A 25,949-nucleotide genomic window follows, 5' to 3' on the forward strand; every position below is an offset into this window, starting at 1 on the left:
GTTTACTAGTAACTCTAATCTTACCCTAGAGCGTTTACTACTAACTCTAATCTTACACTAGAGTGTTTACTACTAACGCTAATCTTACACTAGAGCATTTACTACTAACTCTAATCTTACACTAGAGTTTACTACTAACCCTAACCCTCACCTTACCCTAGACCGTTTACTAGTAACTCTAATCTTACCCTAGAGCGTTTACTACTAACTCTAATCTTACCCTAGAGCGTTTACTACTAACTCTAATCTTACACTAGAGCGTTTACTACTAACTCTAATCTTACACTAGAGCGTTTACTACTAACCCTAACCCTCACCTTACACTAGAGAGTTTACTACTAACTCTAATCTTACACTAGAGAGTTTACTACTAACCCTAACTCTCACCTTACCCTAGAGCGTTTACTACTAACTCTAATCTTACCCTAGAGCGTTTACTACTAACCCTAACCCTCACCTTACACTAGAGCGTTTACTGCTAACCCTAACCCTCACCTTACACTAGAGAGTTTACTACTAACTCTAATCTTACCCTAGAGCGTTTACTAACTCTAATCTTACACTAGAGCGTTTACTACTAACCCTCACCTTACCCTAGAGCGTTTACTACTAACTCTCACCTTACACTAGAGAGTTTACTACTAACTCTAATCTTACACTAGAGCGTTTACTACTAACCCTAACTCTCACCTTACACTAGAGAGTTTACTACTAACTCTAATCTTACACTAGAGCGTTTACTACTAACCCTAACTCTCACCTTACACTAGAGTTTACTACTAACTCTAATCTTACACTAGAGCGTTTACTACTAACCCTAACTCTCACCTTACACTAGAGAGTTTACTACTAACCCTAACCCTCACCTTACACTAGAGAGTTTACTACTAACCCTAACCTTACACCAGAATTTACTACTGACCCTAACCCTCAATTTACACTCAAGAGTTTACCACTAATCCTAATCCTCACCTTAAATAGACAGTTTACTATTGCATCAAATCTTCAGTTCTTTATTAAAGATCATCAGAGGAAAACATATCCACAAAACAGCTGTTAAGAGCTGATATTAAATGTACTGTTATGTTTTTTGGCAGATGGTCCAGAGAGATTTCCTCACAATTATCTAAGCATTTAGGTAATAAGGTAGGGCTTTTCATTTATGGATTACCCATATAAACCAATTTCTAATGATGCAATAATATTATTAAAATGTCTTGATAAAATGATATTATTAAAATCTTTAAATGTCATGAAAATTACTTTCTCCTGTGGCCTGTAATTTTTTTGCATAAGGGTTGTTCTTGTATCCAAACTTTCTAGCAGCAACAAATATAACTACCCCTTATTTCTGAGGACTATATTGCATGTAGACAAAGACACCAGGCACAAGAGCTGGGATGCTTCTGCAGGCACTGTGCTTGGGCTCCTATCCACATTTACATTTCCAGAATTTAGCTGACACTTCTAACCAAAGCGACTTATAATTATGACTGAATACAACTTGAGCAATTGAGGGTTAACCTCTGTGTGCAACTCCAAGATCATTTTTAAATAAGCTGTCCGAGAACAGCCAGCGGGCAGAAGGGAGCGGTGCTCTGATTCAACTCCCTTGAGTTCATCTTGTTGAAGGTGGCATACCACACCTTCTAAATGCTCGCTCTCACTCACACACACACACACACACACACACACACACACACACACACACACACACACACACACACACACACACACACACACACACACACAAAGCGTATGAAGCAGTGATGTCCCCACATACATTAAAAAAAAAGAAAACTAAATGAAGCACAAACTAGGCAGAGGACGAGTGAGAGACTGACTGGACACTCAAACCTGTAGAATGGCATCCATGTTTGTCATGGCCTGTCTCCCTCTGGCCTTCCCTGGGAAGGGCTTGGCTGTGACGTACCACAGCAGCAAAGCCGGAGGAAGCCAGAAGAAATAAAGTTTTCTCTTCTCTCTCTCAGTCTGTTTCTCTTTTTTCCCCCCACCTCCCACCCTGTCCAAGCAGCAGCAGGAGAAAGGCTCCTAGCACTCTCCTCTCAAAGTGGAGGCCTCCCCTTCTCTTGGACATGCACACACACCCACCCACACACACTCATTTCTCACATAATCTTTCAAGTACACCTCTGGCTTGCTCATTAAAGAAATGGACCCATACATTTGTAAAGCCGCTGCTTGACAACGTGTTATATAAGCGCTGGCTTTTCCTTTGCCTCTGACATGACCCAGTTAGCTTTCAGTCAGCTACAAAGATATGGACTGCAGTAGAATGACTTTATTCATTAGTGCAGAATGTCTTTAATTTGTAAAACTGAGTAAAAAGTGTTAATAAAGCTTGTACCAGAACTGGGACTGTGCGTATCCACTTGTTGGCAGTACTGCTCTACTGAACACTAGAGGGAATCATTAGCAAGTCTGAATGATTCATTTGCTCAAAGTGCCAGTTACTATGCAGTTTGGCCAGTTAGAAGAGCCTGGCTCTGTACATGCTGTCTCAGCAACCCTTTTACTGCTACTGGTGAAGGACCAGAGGAGGGTTAATAATTTGATGTAATCTGAATATACTCAGTACATCTCTTTCTCGTTTATCTCAAACGCTGTTTGTCTGTGGCTTGATTCCCTGCAACACTGACAGTTTATGATCTCTGGGACATCTCTTGTCTACAAACACACACAGATACCATCACACAAGCATGAGAGAGAGAGAGAGAGAGAGAGAGAGAGAGAGAGCTCTGAAAGAAATCAAGAGAAACAAACCCACACAGTAAAGTCAATAAAGTGGAGAGTGAGATGGCAGATGAGAGATCTTTTCCTCCCCTGCCTTGTTTGACCTCCAGCTCAGCCCAGAGGGCATAGCTGGCACACTAATCCCATCAGTGAGAGAGACACAGCGCTGTCGGCAGGAACTCAGCCCTGTGCACTGGGACAGTCTCCCTCTCTCACTCCTCACCCTGCAGCTGGTTAACCCTAAACCCAACCCTCCAGTGTTGGAACAAGCTACCTCACGTATGCCAAGGTACTCGTGTACACTTCATGGAGGAACAGCTTTATAGCCTTTTACCAGAAACACTGTTAATTTTGGCAAATAAGCAAGACCTTGAGGAGACGTGCAACTTAGTTGGCTTATGCTGCAGTTGCTAGCTACCCTGCTGGAGGTTAAAAGTGCTCAGAGCAGGAGGGTGAGGAGGCTTTGGGAAGCAGGAGTCTTTGTCTGAGAATTTTGCTATTTTTCACCGTATAGGGCAGTGGCGAGCGTCTAGAGCTGTGCGTGTCCCCCAAGTCTGTCTCTGCTTATAGACAGGGATACATCTGGAGAAGGTGTGGGCCCAGAGAGAGAGAGAGAGAGAGAGAGAGAGAGAGAGAGAGAGAGAGAGGGAAAGAGACACACACAGACACACACACACACACTCATCAGGCAGCTGGGTGTGTTCATCATGTTTGCTCATTTCCAAACAAATCCTGGATGCTCATAAAAGCAGGACAGACTTCCATTAGCATCACACTGTTTTCAGTCCTTCAGAGCAGTTTTACATTCAAAGACAACCTGCACAAGAACGTCTCTGCGTCAGACGAACACACACGACGACTTTGTTCTTAAAACGGTTTAAACTCTAAAGATGCTATGGGTTTAGCACCAAAAAATGGCATATTGACTAATCTAGAAAGCTCCATTCAGTTGAATGGCCTAATCTGAATACTTAAAGTTTTAGGGAAGAAATAACTCAGGGATGTACAAATATTTAGCAACCAACTGATTAGAGGCAAATTGCAAGAGAAAAGGAAAAAGGACAACTTTTCATCCCATATAAAATCCTATCAGGATTAATGCTCTGGTCCTTCCTACACTCCATGTCAGAAGGTGGCAGCACACCATAATGGCTTGTCCACCGCCTGTTCCCATGGAAAAAAGCATACAAATTAAAAGGACTACTTTCTGGTGAAGGGAAACATGGAAAAAGAAACTATTCTGAGGTGAAATCAATGGGCCTACCTTTGTGATGAGCATGCGGTACTCCTCCACCTGATGGTCGTTGTTATGGCAACCAGCCAGGAGTTGCCACACCTCACCCCTGAGAGCTTCCGGGACACCACTACGAACAAGGGTGGGCAGCTGCTTGGGCCGCACTGCCAGGTTCATGTGCCTGCGCAGGACAGACAGCAGGACACACAGGAGATCAGAGCAGGACACACAGTAATGAATGCAGGACACAGAGTAATCAGTGTAGGACGCATAGTACAGGCAGCAGGACATACAGTAATAAGTGCAGGACACCGAACAGATAGTAGGACACGAAGCAACACACAGGACAGACAGCAAGACATGCAGCAATCAGTGCAGGAGACACAGGACACGCAGGAACCAGTGCAGGACACACATCATGGCATTGCGCCCATTACCCTGGCCACAGCAGCTTTGGAAGTTTTCACATGAAAAGTACAGTCCCACCAGCAGTGTCCAGTCTAACCATAATCCTAACCCAGTCTCTATCATACACCGCATGGTATCTTTAAATGCACAATGCTGACAGTGATTATTACTTAACATTGCCAGTTATTATGTGTGAAACTGACAAATGTAGCTTTCAGTCTTTATTCACCAAATTAGCTAACGTGCTCCTTTAATGACATCCCTTTGATGGGAAATACTGGGTGTTAATGCACAGGTCCATATTCATTCTTGATTGAACAATTGTCTCTAGTTTTCTCTCGTTAAACCCTAACGTCTGAAAAAAAGGTGTTAAGATGATTGACTTTATATCTGTCAATATCAATAAAGTGATCTATCAATCTGATTCTAATAGAACTGCAGAAAGTCTTCTCTTGAGCACATGCTACCAAATATTATACAAATACTATCTGCCCTAGACTAAATTTACATGGATGACAGTAAGAGAGGACAATTATGATCAGAGCAGCATATAAGTTTAGATTCTGCAATAATAAAAGAGAACAAAGGGAGAAGAATATAGATTAAGAAAACACCTTGAGTCCTGCCCAATCCTAATCCTAACCCTAATCCTAACCCAAAGGCTCTGCTTCCAAAATAAGGAAAAGACAGCAGATGTGACCAATGCAAGCACATGCAGGAACACAACCCCACACACATTCACACGCACCCACACCATTTGTTGCAGAGGCAGCCACGAATCTGCAATTAAGTTCTTGATGTTTTAATTTAATACATTCTGAAGTTTTAATTGAATTCATCCTGAGGTTTTGATTAAGAACAATGAGAGTAATGGAAGCAGAAAATTACCTTAATAAGACCCTAATAAGATTTGAATCTGATAATTATCCCCTCTATCTTCACATCTCATTCTCTTAAAATATCTCCATTTCTTTCCAATGAGTTCTTTGAACAGAAGAGTGTCTGTGTGCACGCGCCTCTCTCTCTCATATATATATACACACACACACACACACACACACACACACACACACACACACACACACACACACACACACACACACACATACACACACACACACACACGCACGCAGAAGACTGTGACAGGGCCAGTAGGGACAGGCATACAAGACGCCTTCTGCCACAGCCCTCCATCAGCCCTCCACCATCCCTCCACCAGCCCTCCACCATCCCTCCATCAGCCCTCCACCAGCCCTCCACCAGCCCTCCATCAGCCCTCCACCATCCCTCCATCATCCCTCCATCAGCCCTCCACCATCCCTCCACCATCCCTCCACCATCCCTCCACCATCCCTCCACCAGACTCTCTCTGTCTCTCCTGAGCTGGCAGCTCATGTGCTGCACATCAGAGCTGACGCAATAACCACCAGAAGGGCTAAGACGACTATTACAGTCTGCACCGGAACATGTGGCATTTCTCTCTACTCGTGAAAGGTCAGTCACCATTCACTCTACACATGAATGGTCAGTCACCCTAACCCTAACTCTACACCCTAACCCTAACTCTACGCCTCATCATTAATTTTACACCCCAACCCGAACTCTAAACCCCAACCCTAATTCTACACACCAACCCTAAATCTAATCCCCAACCCTAACACCCTAACCCTAACTCTATTCATCATCAGGTTCCTCACCATTTGGACAGCAGCTCTCCCCACGTCTCCAGAATCTTCTCAGCACACTCTTTAGACACGTCACCCGAACCACTCAGCAGTGGCTCATCATTGTCTGAGAAAAAAAGAAAAGAGAGAGAGGGAGAGAGAGAGAGAGAGAGAGAGAGAGAGAGAGAGAGAGAGAGAGAGAGATGGAGTGAGAAACAGGAGAATCAAAGAGAGACAGATAAGTCATCAAAGATCAAAGTTTGCCATCAGAGACTTCTGTCACAAACTGATAAAAAGGTCCTGTACACATCTGATAAAGTGACTGAAAGACAAACACTAAGACTACTGTAGGCTCTAAGGGCAGAGTGCTACTGTAGGCTCTAAGGGCAGAGTGCTACTGTAGGCTCTAAGAGCAGAGTGCTACTGTAGGCTCTAAGGGCAGAGTGCTACTGTAGGCTCTAAGGGCAGAGTGCTACTGTAGGCTCTAAGGGCAGAGTGCTACTGTAGGCTCTAAGGGCAGAGTGCTACTGTAGGCTCTAAGGGCAGAGTGCTACTGTAGGCTCTAAGGGCAGAGTGCTACTGTAGGCTCTAAGGGCAGAGTGCTACTGTAGGCTCTAAGGGCAGAGTGCTACTGTAGGCTCTAAGGGCAGAGTGCTACTGTAGGCTCTAAGGGCAGAGTGCTACTGTAGGCTCTAAGGGCAGAGTGCTACTGTAGGCTCTAAGGGCAGAGTGCTACTGTAGGCTCTAAACATGCATATTTCTGTGTATCTGTGTATGTGCATGTTTATGAACATGTGCCTGTAAACATGCATGTTTCTATGCGTGTTCTGTGTGTTTCTGTGTATGAGCATGTGTCTGTAAACATGGATATTTGTGTGTTTGTGCACGTGCTGTGCATGTGCATGCGTGCACATATGTGTACGCTCTAACTTTCATCATCATCTGGTGAGTGCCCCACAGAGCCGTGCATGTGTGCGCGCGTGTGTGTGTGTGCGTTTGTGTGTGTGTCTGTGTGCATGCACTAACCTTCCTCATCATCATCATCTGGTGGCGAGTTCCCCATGGAGCCGTGTGTGGATGAGGGCATGATTCCGGGACTAGCCGTCGTTTTCTTGTGCTCTCTCTCCGTCTCACTCTCCAGACTCACCACCTCATACAGTGTGTCTGTATTACTCTTCCTCTCCAGCTGCCACGCCCACACCAGCCCACCATGCAGCCGAACCGGCAGCCATGACACGGAACGTGCAGAGAGAAGCTTTTTTAAAATTCAGTCTGTCTTTGTGCATTGGCTCCTCTGACACTGCATTACATAATGTATTATTATTACATTTGAGCATGTGACAATATTAATTTTACAGTTGTTAGCTAATGTAAGTAATGTAATGTAAATGAAACACTATTTGTGAACTAGGATGGATACAATTCACAGAAATGGTGACAAACTGAAATTGATCAATAGAAATGGTGACAAACTGGTTCTGGGTGACTCATAAGAGAAAAAAATGAAACCCCGCACCCCTCTTCAAAGTATGAAGAGTGTGCATGTTTTGTGTGTGTGTGTGTGTGTGTGTGCATGTTGTGTGTGTGTGTGTGTTCTCTTGTGTGTTCTTTCACCTGTCGCAGTTTTAAGTAGAAGGTCTCTGTGTAGCTGCGTTTGCTGAAAGGCCAGAAGAGCCTGTCATTGGGTGAACACACTCTCACACGCGTCTCCAACAGGAAGCGCACAGGCTCCTCCACCTCCGTGATCACCAGATCTACTGCCGTCGTCATGTAAACAAACTTATCTACATCACACGCGCAGACATACGTACACGTGCATCCGTGCACACGCAGACGCAGACAGAAGCACACGCAGACACAGGGTTCATCTTTTAAGAATCGGTCACTATAAACCACAGAATAATATACCATAAGTACAGCTGTATCGCCAATTATTCAAAAACATAACCTAAAGCATACCGAGTCTCTCTTACACACCCCATACTATCCCTCATAAAATGACCAACATGATTAATCACACAATAGCTGCTCATCTTTATGTGATCTTCCGCAGCAAGATTTTCACTCAAATTCAAATCTATGTTACAAACCATGAAATCATGGTATGTGTGAGTGAGTGTGTGGGTGTTTGTACCTCTGGGTGTCTCCTCATTGACAGCCTGAAACTGAGGAGTGTTGGGATTCCAGCTCCCAGTGATGATGTATGATTTACCATCCGAACTCTTCCCCATTGACTCCTACATGGACAGAAGAGATCAGCAGAGAAAAGATGAGGAGAGGAGAGGAGAGGAGAGGAGAGGAGGGGAGAGGAGAGGAGAGGAGAGGAGAGGAGAGGAGGGGAGGGGAGAGGAGAAGAGAGGAGGGGAGAGGAGAGAAGGGGAGAGGAGAGGAGAGGAGAGGAGAGGAGGGGAGAGGAGAGGAGGGGAGAGGAGAAGAGAGGAGGGGAGAGGAGAGGAGAGGACAGGAGAGGAGAGGAGAGAAAAGGAGAGGAGGGGAGAGGAGAAGAGAAGAGAAGAAGGAAAATAAGCATGAGGGAGTGGAGGAGAGGCAGAGTGAGCAGGAGACAATTGAAAAAGAGGAAGTGAAAGAGAGGAGAGCCCGGGAACGAGGAAAAAAAGAAGGACAGGGCAGGGGAGGCCAAGACAAAGAGAGGAGAGAAGAGGAGCAACGGGGCAGAACATGGGCTCGCCAAGAGAGAAATATGGACGAGGGGAAAGGAGAGGAGAAATGATAACAGCACATACAAGTTCTGAAGAGTACAAACTGGGCAGGTGTGTTCACCTACCAAGTCTAGCAGGTGCATGGCACTGTTCCTCACATTCTTCCCTGGGCTTAGGAGCAAGCCAAAACACCTGTACGCACACACACACACACACACACACACACACACACACACACACACACACACACACACACACACACACACACACACACACACACACACACACACACACACACACACACACACACACACACACACACACGGTGGATGCCTACATAGCTTATACACAGCTATACAGTAAGTCTCAGTCCCAAAACATAAAAGAGAATAAAATACAGCTGCAACATTCTTGCTGGAAACAGGCACTCGTTAACAACAGACATCCTGCATCTTTGATAAACAAGAACGTTTAGAAATCACACGCCTCTCAATGGCCAGCTCCTTGTTGGACGTCTGCTGCACGTAGATGACGATTTTCTTGTCCACCCCGGGACGAAGCTTGAAGCTCTGCCTGTCCTTGTCTCTCGACACGGCACTGCAGGAGAGAGTTTGGGAAATGAGCAGCAGCTCGGGACAAACTGCAGACCTTACACCAGCATGCTGACTGACGCGCAGTCATCTGTGGCTTTGTTACTCTCCAGTTCAACCCGAGCCCCGACCTAGATACAACTCTCCATCAGATGGACCGCTGACATGCATACAACTCTCCATCAGATGGACCGCTGACATGCATACAACTCTCCATCAGATGGACCGCTGACATGCATACAACTCTCCCTCAGATGGACCGCTGACATGCATACAACTCTCCCTCAGATGGACCGCTGACATGCATACAACTCTCCCTCAGATGGACCGCTGACATGCATACAACTCTCCATCAGATGGACCGCTGACATGCATACAACTCTCCATCAGATGGACCGCTGACATGCATACAACTCTCCATCAGATGGACCCCTGACATGCATACAACTCTCCATCAGATGGACCGCTGACATGCATACAACTCTCCATCAGATGGACCGCTGACATGCATACAACTCTCCCTCAGATGGACCGCTGACATGCATACAACTCTCCCTCAGATGGACCGCTGACATGCATACAACTCTCCCTCAGATGGACCGCTGACATGCATACAACTCTCCCTCAGATGGACCGCTGACATGCATACAACTCTCCATCAGATGGACCGCTGACATGCATACAACTCTCCATCAGATGGACCGCTGACATGCATACAACTCTCCATCAGATGGACCGCTGACATGCATACAACTCTCCATCAGATGGACCGCTGACATGCATACAACTCTCCATCAGATGGACCGCTGACATGCATACAACTCTCCATCAGATGGAGATTTTGTATTATTCATTTTTGCTCTAAATCTTTTCTCTGAATACATTTGATTAGAGGATTTCAGCATCCGCTGAAACCTTTGAACGCAGAAAGAGAACTTAGAATCATGTGGCCTCTATTGTTATAATCGCCTTGTGTGTGATTATGTGTATCCTGTGTGTGTGTACTGTTTGAGGAAGGGAGAATAATGTGCGGTGTGTATGCGTTATTATGTGCATTGTGTGTGTGAATTGTGTAATTAGTATGTGAAATGTGTGTGTATTTTGTGTGTGTACAGTGTACTGTATATTGTGTACGTGTACTGTGAGCATGTTGTGTTTGCGTGACGTGTGTTAGTATGTGTATTGCATGTACTGTGTGTATGTTTACTGAGTGCGTATTGTTTGTGTACTGTGTGTTTGTTGTGTTTGTGTGTTGTATGTTTTAGTATGTGTTGTGTGCATGTACTGTGTGTATGAGTACTATGTATTAAGTGCATGTTGTGTGTGTGTTAATATGTTAATATTGTGTGTGGACTGTGTATTGTTTGTACGTGTACTCTCTGTGTGTGTGCTTGTGTAATGTGTGTGTGTACTGTACCAAAGCTCAAAAGCAAACGCTCCACAGAGCATCATGTTACACAACACTGGAACTAGAAGTTAGATTAGTGGCAGCCGGAACCAGATATTATTGGCAGCAGGAAACAGATATTAATGACAAATGGAACTAGATATTATTGGCAGTTAGCTTTTGTTCAACAAGTCGGGAAGTTCTAACCATCTACACTCTTCTGCTCAGGCTTCCGCTCTCACGCACACCCACCATGGCCTCTCTGAGAAATGCTTTCACCACGATGCTTCCCATCTCATACCACAGAAGCTATTCAACTGCCATGCTGGGTGGAGAACAGCAGCTTCATGTCCACTGGCTGTGGACTAATCAGACTAACACATACAATCAGCCTGTGATCAGACTAACACACACTACGCTCTGTGTGTGTATTGTGTGGATACTGTGTGTATGTACTGTGTGTGTTGGATGTGCACTGTGCATGTATTGTCCTTGAGTGTGTGTACTGTGTGTGTGTGTGTATTGTCCATATATTTTGCATGTGTTCGTGTGTGTTCCTGGTTTATTGTACATGTGTACAGAGTGTGTATTGTGCGTGTGTACACACACACACACACACACACACACACACACACGGGTTAGCTCCATTGTCCACCCTGGCTCAGGGACCCCACATTCGCTGCTCAGGGAAAGTCTGCTCTAATGTCACAGCTTAGCTTCTGCATGTTTCTTCATTTCACAAACTTGTGCAAACTTTGCCGTCTCGTCTCAATGTGGCTACAGGTCTGCACTGGTTGCTGAACGGCAGACGGACAGCGGCTGATGATCATTTATCCGGGACATTCTGGTCTCGCTAATGACTTGGTGAAAACAAGGCAAGGAAACGCTGCATGACGCTGACCGGCAAAACAGCTGGGAAAATATTCCCCAATCAGCATTTCATCTGTATTCTACATAACCAACAGCTCTGCCCCCACTCCTCCTGATTGAACACATTTTTGTAAGTTGTATGGGTTTAAGTCAAAAAGATTTGATGCACCAACCAACACTGGTGTAAAGTGGCAACGAGATTCACCTGAAAGTTCCTTTCCCATCATCTTCTTTGATCTCCAGGCTAACAGTGAATGTGAAGACATCGCTGTCTGGTGTGAGGGGTGGAGCCTGTGCTGAAAGAGGCGCCTTAATGGCTGACCGCCGGAAGGCTGTGGCAAAGCTGTAGAGTATTCTGCTGACCTGTATTTGGAGAACACACGCGCGCACACACACGCGCACGCGCACACACACGCACGCACGGTGTGCTGATTCATCATAGCTTTGGGGGCAACTTGCACCAATGAGCAAACACTAACACACCAGTGTTTGTAAAAAGCAGTCACAACACTGCAGGGCCCACGTTCTCCTAAATATCTTCTACTGGATGTACTCCCATACCAGTCACACTTCGCCAACAGCCACTGCGTGCATGTGTGTGTGTGTGTGTGTGTGTGTGTGTGCACGACTTGGTGTGGTGAGACCAGCTGTATCATCACGAGGGTGGAATTCAAACCAGGATTAAAGTTTACAGCCAAGGATGATTTCTGAAGAACTCTGTGAACTTGGGGGGGTCTTGGATGTGAGAGTGGACCGTACAAATTAGTGGCATCTGTGTATTGATGGTACAGTGATCTTGGGCTCTGAGAAAGGTGCTATAAGTGTACATAAGTGTAACTTCACACATCTGGCATGTGATAGAGCAAGTACATATCCAGCAGCAGAAACAACTAGTGCTCACCTCTTGTGCAAATTACAAAACTACAGGGACAACAGCTCATTGAGACAAAAGAGAGGCCAGCAAGTTTCCATCTTTCTAATGACGGCGGTTTTACAGGATGCACACAACAGTAAGAGGAAAGCAATAAAGATTATAGAGTAAGGTAAAAGAGGTTATAGAGTGAGGTAGTAGACATAACAGAAATTATAGAGTAAGGTAAAAGAGGTTATAGAGTGAGGTAATAGACATAACAGAGATTATAGAGTAAGGTAAAAGAGGTTATAGAGTGATGTAATAGACATAACAGAGATTATAGAGTAAGGTAAAAGAGGTTATAGAGTGATGTAATAGACATAACAGATTATAGAGTAAGGTAGAAGAGGTTATAGACTGAGGTAATAGACATAACAGAGATTATAGAGTAAGGTAATAGAGGTTATAGAGTGAGGTAATAGACATAACAGAGATTATAGAGTAAGGTAAAAGAGGTTATAGAGTGATGTAATAGACATAACAGAGATTATAGAGTAAGGTAAAAGAGGTTATAGAGTGATGTAATAGACATAACAGATTATAGAGTAAGGTAGAAGAGGTTATAGACTGAGGTAATAGACATAACAGAGATTATAGAGTAATGTAATAGAGGTTATAGAGTGATGTAATAGACATAACAGATTACAGAGTAAGGTAATAGAGGTTATAGAGTGATGTAATAGACATAACAGATTACAGAGTAAGGTAACAGAGGTTATAGAGTGATGTAATAGACATAACAGATTACAGAGTAAGGTAATAGAGGTACTAGAGCTATTTGTGGAAAGTAGTCTACATTCATTGAATTACATACAACACTGATTTACATAAACAATTAACATTTACACTACTGTGGAAACTGAGATAGCTTTGCTCTGAAGTACTGTTGTGTGTGTGCATCCTGTGTGTGCGCGCGTGTGTGCGTGTTTGTGCATGCATGCTTTTTCTCACCGCCTCCTGGATTTCACAGCGGAAGACATGTATACGGAAGATCTCAGTGTTGTAGTGACTCTCGGTGAAGGCGAAACAGTCGCTCTCCATTGTACCGTCATGTCCACGCACACAGAACAGAATCTTATAGATGGGGTAGTTGGAGATCTCAGTCCCACTCTGGGGGTCCAGCAACCTGACGCAGTGAGACAGGGAAGGAAAGCTCATGTAAAAATAGACAGATGAGGGAACACAAAAACAGATAAACCCAGACAGCCTTTACATACTGTCTAGTATAACACAGAACAGTGAGATGATGTGGTGTAAGATAAGTACAATTAAGAGACAGTGAACTGCTACAGGAATACTAGGGGTATTCAGAGATTCCTGCTCTGATTCTATGACAATGAGTTATAATGCAAAAGTTTTAGGAAGACTATATCAAATATCTGAGAGCTCAGGTCCTGATCAGTAAGCAATTCTGCTCCTGTCAGCCATCTCTCACTCTCATCCCACCTTGCCTCTGGCTCTTCCCTGTAATCGCATTTGCACACGCGACAGGTGCGTGTATGGAGACCCCACCCACTCCTCACCTGACAGTTCCCTCGGAAACGCCGGGCACAGACAGGGTGACGTCAAGGGGCATCTGGCATTGGCTGCGCAGGATACTGATCATGCGCAATGCCTCCACCTCACTGCGGGGGGCGTTCACCGAAGCACAGCCCAGGTACGTCAGCTTGCTGAACACCACGCTGTCCTCGTCCAGGACCAACATCCCAGGGCTCTCCACCAAGCTCTCATCTGGCTCAAAGAACCGCACACGGGTCAAGTCCTGATATCCAAACTAGACACGGGTCACGGGACTGACAGCCATAAATGTACATGGGTCACGTTCATCACAGCCACAACTGCACACGAGTCAAGTTCCTGACAGTCACAACCGGATATAGAAAACGATCCACACACCCACACACCAGCTACTAAGGTCACCTTCTTGAGCTCCTTGAACAGGAAGCATCATCTCCAATTTAGGGGGTGCCTGGCAGGGCCGTGGGGGAGCAACAGTGGTGGGATAGCCCTGTTCCCCCCTGTCCGTGTGGTCCAGTCCGGAAGTCACTTCAGCTACCGACGGGTCCATGAGTACGTCCTCCAGCTCCCTCTGTAGCTGCTGTTCACTGCCGTTCCCCACAATCTGCACACACACAACACACACATATACAAACACACCCATAAACTTACATACATGTGGCACAAGCAACACACACACATATGCAAACACACCCATAAACATACATATATGTGGCACACGCAACACACACACATATGCAAACACACCCATAAACATACATGCATGTGGCACATGCAGCACACACATATGCAAACACACCAATAAACTTACATGCACGTGGCACACGCAACACACACATATGCAAACACACCCATAAACATACATACGGCACACGCAATATACACATATGCAAACACACCCATAAACATACATACATGTGGTACACGCAACACACACACATGCAAACACACCCATACACTTACCTACAGCACACGCAACACACACATATGCAAACACACCCATAAACATACATGTGGCACACGCAACACACACATATGCAAACACACCCATAAACATACATACATACATACATACATACATACATGTGGCACACGCAACACACACACATGCAAACACACCCATAAACTTACATGTGGCACACGCAACACACACATATGCAAACACACCCATAAACATACATACATGTGGCACACGCAACACACATACATGCAAACACACCCATAAACATACATACATGTGGCATACACAGACACACACAAACATGTCACCATATGTAAACATACAATTACCACAAGAGCAAACATGCACACGCACACACACACACACACACACACACACACACACACACACACACACACACACACACAACCCACCCACCATTAATGAGGTTTAGGAGGAATATGATTACAGTCTAATGTTCAAAAATGACTGGTCCCTGATAAGAACTTTTGATTTTTTTCTCACACTTATAGCCTCTGATGTTTAAAGCATTTTATTATTGAACTTCACCTGGAAATTGTGCTTTAAATTTTCCTCATGTGAATGATGAGAGATCAGAAGATATAGTGCTGGGGACAGTATCTTATTCCTGTCTTTATTCTTTAATATTCAACTGATGGTGTACAAATTTACAGCATTGGGCAGAATTGGTGCAGATCAAAATTCTACAGATTGTGGAACAAAGGCTATTGAAATGTGAATACTAGCAAATCTGACTATGACAGGTATTGTTGGCAGTGCTGGAGAGATTACTGGGATTGGAAAGATTACTGTGATAGCTTTTGCTTCAGCATGGGTAACACACACAAAGGCTGCCATGGCGCTTCACATACAAAACAGGTACAAAACAGCACATCACGAAAGTGTTTCAAGCCCAACCTTGGGCAGAAGATGCTAGCACAGAGAGCTAGCAGAAAGGCTAGTGCGAGTTGCTAGAGTTCCGAAGAACTGGAGGCATGTGAACATGTAGGTACTGTACATGGGGGGCTAGGACTGAAAAGGTTTTACTGAGCTATGAAAGGAGAGCAAAGCAATAGGCCACCTATTGTTCAAACTGCTTCAATGAAGGGATCAGTCAAAACGGGGGGGTCAACAACCAATCAGACAGAGCACAGAGGAAACTGCTTCAATGAAGGGATCAGTCAAAACGGGGGGGGGGGGGTCAACAACCAATCAGACAGAGCACAGAAGCATGGTGTCACAGAATCACAGGAGGGATTAAAGAATGGCAGAGAAGAGTTGAAGCAAGCACCGAAGCAGGAGGAGAGACAGAAACAGCAGAAGCAGGAGAGAAAAGACTGACCTTAAAGCTGACCCCCTCCTCAGAAATCACCTGCGTAACAAATGAGAGGTTTAGAGAGCCTCTTCCAGGGGCCACACACCCTCTTTTGGGTCACAGACATGGTGCAGCATGAGTTAATGGAAACAAAGAGAAACATGAATACATTCGGGATAAGACCCAGCCACCAACACCACAGCTGTCAGCATTCAGATCACACAAGTCGTGTCAAGGCAAGGAAAAGCCAGGTTCTGTATGTGTACAGCCAGGCAAGAGTCCTTGCCCTGGCGGGTCGTAAAGGTGAACAGCTAATGCTTGAATGGTACTTGAGCACCCTCTAGTGGCAAGATGCAGTAGAGCCAGGGCAAAAGAGACAGGCAGAATGAGCCACAGACACATGAGTCATGTCAATGTGGAAGAAAAAATAAAGAAATTTTTTTTTTTTTTTTTTTTTAAAGACTCCTAATTTGTGACAATTCAAGCAGATGAACGTGGATAGAGTTGTGTGTGAATGGAACAGCAGGTCCCTCCCAACAACTGCTTTAAAGATGAAGAAAGCTTTTGAAGACAAAGCACAAAACCAGATGAGCAAAGATGGTGAGACAGGACATGAAAGAGGGGCACTAAATGGAAGAGAGACGATGCAACAATGAACATGGACCTAAGGAGTTCCAACAAAGGCAGGGATAAGAAGTTCATATGCAACAAAACATGTCAAGGTTGATACTGATACTGTGTGTGTGTGTGTGTGTGTGATAAAAAAATCATCATTTTTTGCATGACTGTAATCCTGAAGACAAAGCAATAACTTCATACAAAGCTAATTAAAGCAGTGACCTCAGTGACTCTACAGTGTTACCAAGCAAACAGAGAATGGTCTCAATGAAAAGGGTGCTAAAAACCAGAATGCAATGTGGGTGTGTATGTTGGAACAATGAAGCTGTTTCTCATCCTTTCCTATACATCCAAGAAAAATTACAACATTCATGGAATAGTGGAATACTGACATATTGTGGAATATTGTGGCTCAGCAGTAAAGCAGCACCAGAACAGCTTTAAACTGTTCTTATAATTATTTTTCGCTAATTATAAATTACTTCAATAAAATTGATGAATTGTTAATTCAAATAACTATTTCATATTATTAGCATTATTAGCAAATATACAGTATATCACCCAATAAAGCTCTAAAGCTAAAAGTTTGATCTTTGGAGTAGCTGGATATAACCCTAGAGTCTAGACATCCATTACTACCTCGACAAATGGTTCTATATGCACTGCAATCTCAACACGTCCCTGCTCTCTCACACTTTGTGATCCGACTCACAAAGCCTTCATAAAGGACCGGTGAGCTGGACGAGGCTTGAACCACTAACAGGAGAGAGCCATGTCCCTTTAGGTCAACCATCCCCAATATGCCCTATACAGGATCAGCATAGGCACAGACCTGTCACCTTCAAAATGTGTCACTTCAAAGAGTGTCATATCCAACTCAATCAACTACTAGCCATGAATCAGGATTTTATGTGGCAGAATAATTTAAGGAACTAATGGCTGAGTCCTGACCCACTTCTGCCCTATGTGGCTAAGGCTGGAACTACTAATGCAGAGCACACCTGGTCCAATGCTACCTGGCACACTGTCCAGCCTGCAATACTACTCAGCCAATCAACAAGCCAGTAACACCACTCAGCCAATCAAAAAGCCCTTTAAAGCAGGAAAACAACAATAATACTGAACTGTACAGGATAAGGCTACAAAGCAGTTCATTTGTTCATCATTATGACAATACTGACCTTTGCAATACTGACATTAGAAATGGATGCAGAATACAAATGAGGGCATAAACAAAAATCAACAAAAAAGAGCAATGTTAGCTGACCAACTTCAGATGAGGAAGATGAGCAATCTGTGGGTGTGTGGACGAATTAGAGCATTTATATAACACAACAAATGTTTGTGAAACAATGTTTGTGAAAATAATCCAGGACCATTTCACCTCACGGCTATCCTAATGCGTTTTGATTGCAAGACATATCAAAATCTCAATATGTTACAATATAGTCCCAATATAAGAACACTGTTATTATCCCAATATAGTCACACGCGGAGGGGCATTTAAAGTGTCCACGTGTCACAAGGCTGGCTGCCGCTTACCTTCAGCCCTGTCTTCTCATCGTCGCTGCCGTTGTTGGCAGAGGGGGTCTCGTCCCCGAGGCGGGACACTAGCACAAAGTCTTCGCTGTTCAGTGTGGACACAGAGTCAGAGGAGACGCTGATCTTTCCCACGGAGGCCATGTCATCCATGCCTGCTACACAGAGCCGGGCCCACTCATGAATCACCTATAAACCACACAGAAATCCAACACAAAGAAAAGTCCAAACTCAACGTTGGCCATCAGTTCCACTGGTTTATCTTTATCACCTGTTTTTTTTAATTTATGTAGCACTTTTCATCTTAAATATTAGAGTGCTTTACATAAAAAAAACTTGTTGGCCCTGCTTTGCATTGTTACTGTACCTCACATCCAGCCAATGTGAACATGCTTGGCTTACTGAATTCAATAGTGAAGCTAAACTACAGATGTGTCCAGTTTGGTTATCTGCTAATCAAAATGCAGTAGTGTGGATGGAGGCAGCCTGTCAGCTCCGTCACACAGGTCTAGTCATGGGAATAGAACCAGCTCTTCTCTGGAACATCCAATGAAAAACCAATTGCAAAAACACACTGTATCTCCACAGCAATATGGAAATTAAACAGTCCATGACCCGCTGGCTAAAAACCACAGACTGGAAAAAGTAAAGACACGTTCTCACAACTTTTTTCATTTTTTGTCAGAATTTATTTACTCAAAGGTAAATTAAAGGAGCCATAATTAAGATTAGGCTTGCATAATTAAAGTACAATAGGGAAATGTCCATATCCTTCTGGCATCTAGGTTCTTAACACTGCGACCACTTTCCAACCCACACTCATTCACCCAAGTACTCACATCTTTAAATGCACAATAATGAACAGTTATGAGGGCTTTCAACCAAAGAACAAGCAATAAGGAAAGGTGAAAAATTAACAAATGAACAGAACACACAAATGAACAAAATGAACAAATGAATACAATAAAAAGGGAGCAGATGAGCAGCACAGCGCCAGGCAATCAGGAGAAGTGAGCTCCTTATATGGCAGGACAGCACCAGGCTGTCAGGAGGAGTGAGCTCCTTATTTGGCAGCCTTTCCCTGAGAACAAAGGTGAAACAGAAGGAAGGGAAGATAGCAGCACACTGTGGGGAGGAGACAACCCACTCAGCGATTTCATCACACAGGCACATGCATGCATCAGTGGCGGCAACCACACAGCACGTACATAAAAATAGCATTTGGTTCTGAGTATGTCGGGTGTCCTTCAGCAAAAGAACCCTGAAAGAACCCTCATCTCAACAGAAACATCTGAACACTGGTGCCTATGGTGGTGCGCACATCAATTAAGTGGTGCTTAGGACTAAAAATGCTAGATTTTGATTGTGCCTAATACAAAATACTCTAAGATTGCTGTGCCTCTTGAGCTTATTGATTTCTTATTTTGATCAGCCCGTTTGGTACGACAGCCGCACCCTGAGCCCCTGAACAGAACCAGGCTGAGGGCCTTGTGGCTAGCTGAGGCACTGCTTCCCCAGGCTGCACACTGCTCAAACACAGCACTGGCCAGAACTAGCATCCGGCCAGGCCAGTCTGAGCTGCAGTGTGATGAAGAGCAGGCATTGTGTGGCTGGTGAAGGAGTTGCTTGGCATTTCCTTTACACAAGTGGCTAAATATAAACAGTATTGTGCATTGCTTTACCAAAGCAGGATGCTGAACTTGAATTCACACACGCTGCTGTTTCACGCTTGCACACACTGATGCTCTGTTCTCTGGCGCCCACACTTTTATAATGGCTGCGTTGTCAGACTCCTTCCTCCCTCTCTCCCTGCTTCCCCTGGGAAACTACAACCAAATGGAGAAAGATACTGGGTAAATGAAATACAAGCTGATGCTTCTTACTCAGAGAGAAAAGGTGGGGTTGGAATACAGGGGGTAAAGAGAGGGAGGGAGTAAGAGAGAGAGGGAGTGAGAAACAGAGAGTAAGGGGGAGAGTGCATGCGGGAGTGTACAAGAGCTACAGAGAGCATCTGAGACAGAGAGAGAGAGAGAGAGAGAGAGAGAGAGAGAGAGAGAGAGAGAGAGAGAGAGAGAGAGAGAGAGAGGCAGGCAGGCAGAGGAGTGAGAGACAGAAAGAGATAAAGACAGAGGGAGAAAAAAACAAACACTGAGAGAGCCCTTTTCTTTCTCTAGAATGACTGGTCAGCTGGGCATCTCCATGGCAACCCCACATGTGCCCACTCTCAAAAGGGACCCCAGCAGTGTTGGTTAAAGGGAAGCCAGCCCTTTTCGTAAGTGCGAGAGACTATATAAGCTCAGAAAACTAATGGAAAGCTGTGCTGAAGTTGGAGTTTTACGGATGGAATATAAACCTCAAATGGTCAACTTTACCTATATTCAAACAAGTTCAGTTTATGCAAGTCAGGAAAAGAGGTTACTCTGAAGAAACAAGGTTGTCTATTTAAGCACTACTCAATCTCAATCATTATGAAGTGAACTTCCTTCATGGTCCAACACAGGTGTGTACAGACACATGCACAAAGGTGTAGCCAAGCACATTTCTCTCTGTTCTTGTTCACTCTGCTCTGGGCAACAGAGGTTAGTCTGGTCACCTACGACGCTACCTGCTCAGCGAAGTGCTCAGGTATGCTAATACTCCCCCATACATCTTTTTATTTGTTGGGGAACACCAAAAAGAAAAAGGGAAGACACAAAGAAAGACAAGCGCATCAGAATGAACAATATAGAAAGATGTGATGTCACAGCTACTGCCACAGTTTCAGACCATGTGTGCTAAAATACCGCATATTTAATGAGAACTACCCACTTTGTTTGTTTTTTTACATTTATAAATATTAACCATGGATATTAACTCTAAACCTCAGGCCTTACATAACACAGCTATGGTTTGTTCAAGAAACTGTTCCATGTCCTTCCCATTAGACTCTACTTCAAAGAAAGAAAAAGCTGTGAGTAGGCACACCATGAGCCTATGAGGGGATTTAGCTTGCCAGCCCTTCCTAGCCCAGTAAGAACAGAGGAATGATCAGTTATCTCAGTGACTTCACCTGGAGTCTACAGCTGGCTGAATAGATTAGAACCAGCTAGTGTAATCCCACTGGATCCATGTCTGTCCATGAGCCTCCGCTCCCTCTTTCAGCACACCATATTAGAAGAACACACGTCAGCCTAACAAGCTGCCAGCTGTTGGCTTTAGGTTCAGAATAAAGAACTCACACATCAGATGAACAACTGTGAATAGTGGACAGAAATCTAGAGAGTTCTCAGCAATCACAGCCAGACAGGACACCAAGCCAATAGCTGGATTTGTGGAGAAAAACGGTTGCTTTAAACCGACGCTCATAACCAACGTTAGCGGTTAGTCTGGTCCACGGTTTTTACTACCAACGGTCAAATATTTACACAGTTTATCAAAGTTGGTGTTACACCAGTTTCATTGTTAGTACAATTACCCGTTAAACTGTTACTTTGACAACATTCCAGAAGTGACCAATTCACAAAGGAATTTTGTAAACAGGCATATGGGATAACAAACGGGTCCAACCGGCATTTTAACAGGCCTACTTTGTTATCCACCAATAATAAGTGAAAGGTTTACACTTCGTAATAGTCAGCTGACTTCTGAAGCTATATGGCAGTTAATCAATGTGGCAATCAGCTAGCGACACAGCAGACAGAAGACATTGTGAAACCTTCAAGTCATTGATAGTCCCGTGCAAAGACAGCGGGTAACACACGGTTAAACGCATTACTGTCCTGTTGCGTCCGTAAGAACCAGACTGAAGAAAGCGTACTGAAACGGTATATATAAAGCAGGTAATGCTAAATAATAAAAAGCCAAGTACGTTGTCTGAGGTGCGGTCAGAGCCATGGGTCTTTGATCGAGACAAAAAATAAGATATGCAGTGTTTATGTATTATTTAATATAGTGACAGCCGGTTCCCAGTGTGACTGTGTTAATTCGTTATTTTACTGGTTAATGTTATTAGCTGGTTAACCTAGCCTAACCAAGACACTACACTTATGACTAGGTTAGCTAGCTACAACATTGGAACCAGTGTTGGCTAATGACTACAAAGTCGCCTGGTTGTGATTCACCGAAGTCCGTTATTCTATAAATCATACAAATGAAAAGCAAATGTCAATTTGGAGTTAGCTAGGGGTCATAGCTATTAGCCGAAACAGATATGCAGAGTGATGCATTGCTCTGGTATTAGCTTGCTAGCCTCCTAGCAGATAAACCAGTAAACAAACTACCCAGGAGTCTAGTTTAATTTGCATATTGACATTCTAAATGCGTTTAATAAATACTGAGTTAACTGCTACAATGAGATTTATACTAGCACCACCAATAATTTATTAAGGCACGTAGCCACACCGCCCGAACTATTTGCATGCTCGCCATCTAAGCATAGCACAGCTATCTTAAGGAGCAGAAAATGAAGCCCAGACGCTCGGCCCAGTCCGACAAGGGATATACTGCCATTTAAAATCACGAAATAAACAAGTGTGCATATGCCATGTTTACTCAAAGGATATCGTAACTCTGCCAAACATCATTAGTTACCTGTTTGCACAGAAGAGTTTTATTTCAGAGACGCTTGTCATAACATCGCACATTAGCACCAAACCTCCATAACCAAACAAACCAAACCCCGTCGCTACTGCGCATGCGCAAGGGAGGCAACGCTTCGCCTCTCCTACGACTTGCAGTCGAGTAAAGTTCCTTCACCTGAAATTTTCTATCACTATTTCGATCGACATCCTGCTCATTTTAAAATTAGATTATGTACATTTGAATTTTAAAATATATGAGACGCTCTAACGTAAAACAAAAGATACCCTTAACACTCTCAGGCCTCTAGCAGAAGGCGCTCATATATATATATATATACAAAATTGCTGTCAAAATTAACGCTATAATTGTTGCGATTAATTTGAAATATTTAACGCGTTAAAAAATTAATTGACGCTGCAGGGTGTTTACTTCCTGTGGCGGCTGACCTATGACGAGGTCTGCCAAATCGTCACTGCGCGATTAATTGATAAACAATAGAATGTGCACTAACTGTGAGTAAAGCAGAAACGCGAAACTATGCAGAGGCATGTGCTGATCCTTTTTTCAGTGTCTCAGAAAAATAGAATATCACAGGAACGTTAGTTAAACGTGGCACTGACAGCGGTTGTAACATGGTTGCAGCCGAGAGGCTAATTCCATTTGAACCTTTGCTTCTGCACGGCCCTCAGTCTGCCAAGGACAGTCACGGTTTTACTCCGCCACAGTTGAATCGAAAACGTTTTGGTTAAATATCGCAGTGTCGGACACTTGAAGTATCGTTCATCAAACGTACATGAATTAAAAGAACAACAAGGCACAAGTGCCAGTCTTTGTTCAAAGTTGAAAGGATGCAATTAAACAAAACATTTTAATATAAATATAATTCCATTGTGTTGATCTTACATTGGTAATTTTATTTTACATTTAATTACCCATTATTAAAAGTTTCATTCCTAAGAAGATGGGGGGAAATGCGATTCATCACAGCAAATTGTGATTAACTTCTTTTGATCACGAAACCCCTTATATCAGTGTGTGTGTGTATCTCTCTCTCTCTCTCTCTCTATATATATATATATATATATATCCTAATAATAAATATACATATATGGTATGTGTACATGTATAGACCTACACTTTCATATATGTATAACCTGTCACGGAATGGCCCCCTCCTTCTAGAGTAATCCCCATGTCATCTTATTTCTGACTGATTGCAATTTTAATGCATATGAACATTCAAAATGAGAAGTATTTTCTGTTCTGTAACTTGTGTCGTGTATTGCAAAGTTAAGTGCAGCTGTAAATACTCAGGATGGGTCAGTGTTGCAAACCCACTCCCTTGGATGAGAAGCAACCCCACACATGAACGGTCTCAGGATGCCTCACTGTTGGCATGACACAGGACTCATGGTAGTGCTCACTTTTTTTTTTTTTTTTTTTGCACTTCTGTTTTGGCAGGATTAAGTGAAAATGTTTCTCAACATCCTGATATCCTTTACGCATTCCTCAATAATAGTAAGTTAATATATGTCCTCTGGTTTAGCTGAGACATAGCTGTGTATCATCAGTATAGCAATGGAAACTAGCACATTGTTTTCATATGATGTCTCCTAGAGGTAGCATATATAAAGAAAAAAGCAGAGGCCCTAGAACAGACCCTTGTGGGGCACCATAGCTAACCTTGGTGTATGCTGAAAAGTTTCCATTCACCAAATGGGTAGCGATTGGCTAAATAAGATTTAATCTACGAAAGGGCTATTCACCCAAATTCAAATGACATTTTCATGTATCTATGGTGTCATATATTGCAATGAGATTACACAATATAAGCAATATAACAATATGAGACATAACCCTGGTTGGAAGTCAACAACAGGCCATGAATTACTTTAATCAGCACTGTCTCTGTACTATGATCAGGCCTAAACCATGACTGTAAGACTTCATGTACCTGGTTCTGATTCAGGTATAATCTTAACTGCTGTGCTACAGCTTTTCCTAGGATCTTGGAAAGAAAGGGAAGGTTTGAGATTGCCCTGTAGTTTAACCACTGTAGAGTTTTTGATAAGTGGTCTGATTATTGCTAATTTGAATGATTTAGGGACTTAGCCAGTGTACGAGGAGGTGTTTAATAAGTTTCAAGTTTCATTTACTTCAGGTAGAATTTCTTAAGAAATTGTGGGCTGTGAATCTAGTAAGCAAGTGGAAGATTTTGAGTGTGAGATCAGAGATGTTTGTTCAGGCTCTTGGATAGAAGTAAAATATTCTAGTGTTTTTTGTCTTGGTTGTTCTGAGCTCTCAGTTACTGCCCAATGTCACATTAATACTCTGAATGTTATCTGTAATGTGCTTAATGCTCTCATTGAAAAAATTCATGAACTCTATTACTATTACTTTGATGTCAGTTTTATTCCTAGTTATATGTGCAACTCTATTAAAAATAGGTTAGTTTTTGTTATATTCTATTAGGTTCAAGAGAGAATCTGTTGGAGCACTAATAAGTGCCTTACTATACTCGAGAAGGTTCTCCTTCTATGCAAGCTGAAAGTTTAATGTGGCACAATTTACATTCTTTCAAGTTTTCCATGTTAAACTATACCAAGGTACTCATTTGTTGTACATGTTTGTTATTATTCTTAAGTCTTTTTTATTCTTAAGTCTTCAATTTTTTATTCACTGAGTCTTCAATCATTTGATCAAGTTCTGTGGGGTTTGAGGGCATCCCAGTCACAAATGATAAGTGTGGGAGATTTGCAATAAATCTAGATGCAGTGGCTGACGTGATCAAATGAAATGCTGGAATGGTCCGAGATGGCAGACTGAGGTAGGATGACTGTTCTCCATCTCCCCATATGTCAGTACTAAATGAAGTGCATGTCCATTAGAGTGTGTGGCTTCTCTTATACATTGAGTGAAACCAAAGGATTCTAGTATAGAACTAAAGGCCGATCTCCA

The 25,949-nt window shown here is 43.4% G+C and overlaps 1 protein-coding gene across 6 annotated transcripts in view; it reads right to left on the bottom strand.

Annotated features, from left to right (window-relative positions):
- The window catches only part of rabgap1 (RAB GTPase activating protein 1), a 52,425-nt gene extending 29,324 nt beyond the window's left edge, over positions 1-23,101 (bottom strand). For 5 of the 6 annotated variants that reach the window (XR_014118735.1, XM_027008298.3, XM_081702805.1 and 2 more), the window contains exons 1-14: positions 23,001-23,101; positions 18,435-18,620; positions 16,302-16,331; positions 14,401-14,602; positions 14,004-14,211; positions 13,432-13,606; positions 11,773-11,930; positions 9,207-9,317; positions 8,846-8,912; positions 8,195-8,297; positions 7,675-7,844; positions 7,087-7,246; positions 6,094-6,187; positions 4,019-4,169 (exon numbers count right to left, since the gene is read on the bottom strand). Coding sequence is in view for 5 of the 6 variants with exons in the window: in XM_027008298.3 (XP_026864099.2) it covers positions 4,019-4,169; positions 6,094-6,187; positions 7,087-7,246; positions 7,675-7,844; positions 8,195-8,297; positions 8,846-8,912; positions 9,207-9,317; positions 11,773-11,930; positions 13,432-13,606; positions 14,004-14,211; positions 14,401-14,602; positions 16,302-16,331; positions 18,435-18,584 (1,779 nt within the window). In the remaining variant the exon portion in view is untranslated. The remainder of the gene's footprint in view (positions 1-4,018; positions 4,170-6,093; positions 6,188-7,086; positions 7,247-7,674; positions 7,845-8,194; positions 8,298-8,845; positions 8,913-9,206; positions 9,318-11,772; positions 11,931-13,431; positions 13,607-14,003; positions 14,212-14,400; positions 14,603-16,301; positions 16,332-18,434; positions 18,621-23,000) is intronic. The other variant, XM_027008303.3, reaches the window with a different exon arrangement.
- Positions 23,102-25,949: the final 2,848 nt, after the last annotated feature.

The sequence above is a fragment of the Electrophorus electricus genome, chromosome 19 (assembly GCF_041902795.1).
Source record: "Electrophorus electricus isolate QZ-2024a chromosome 19, ASM4190279v1, whole genome shotgun sequence".
NCBI classification, from domain to species: Eukaryota; Metazoa; Chordata; class Actinopteri; order Gymnotiformes; family Gymnotidae; genus Electrophorus; species Electrophorus electricus.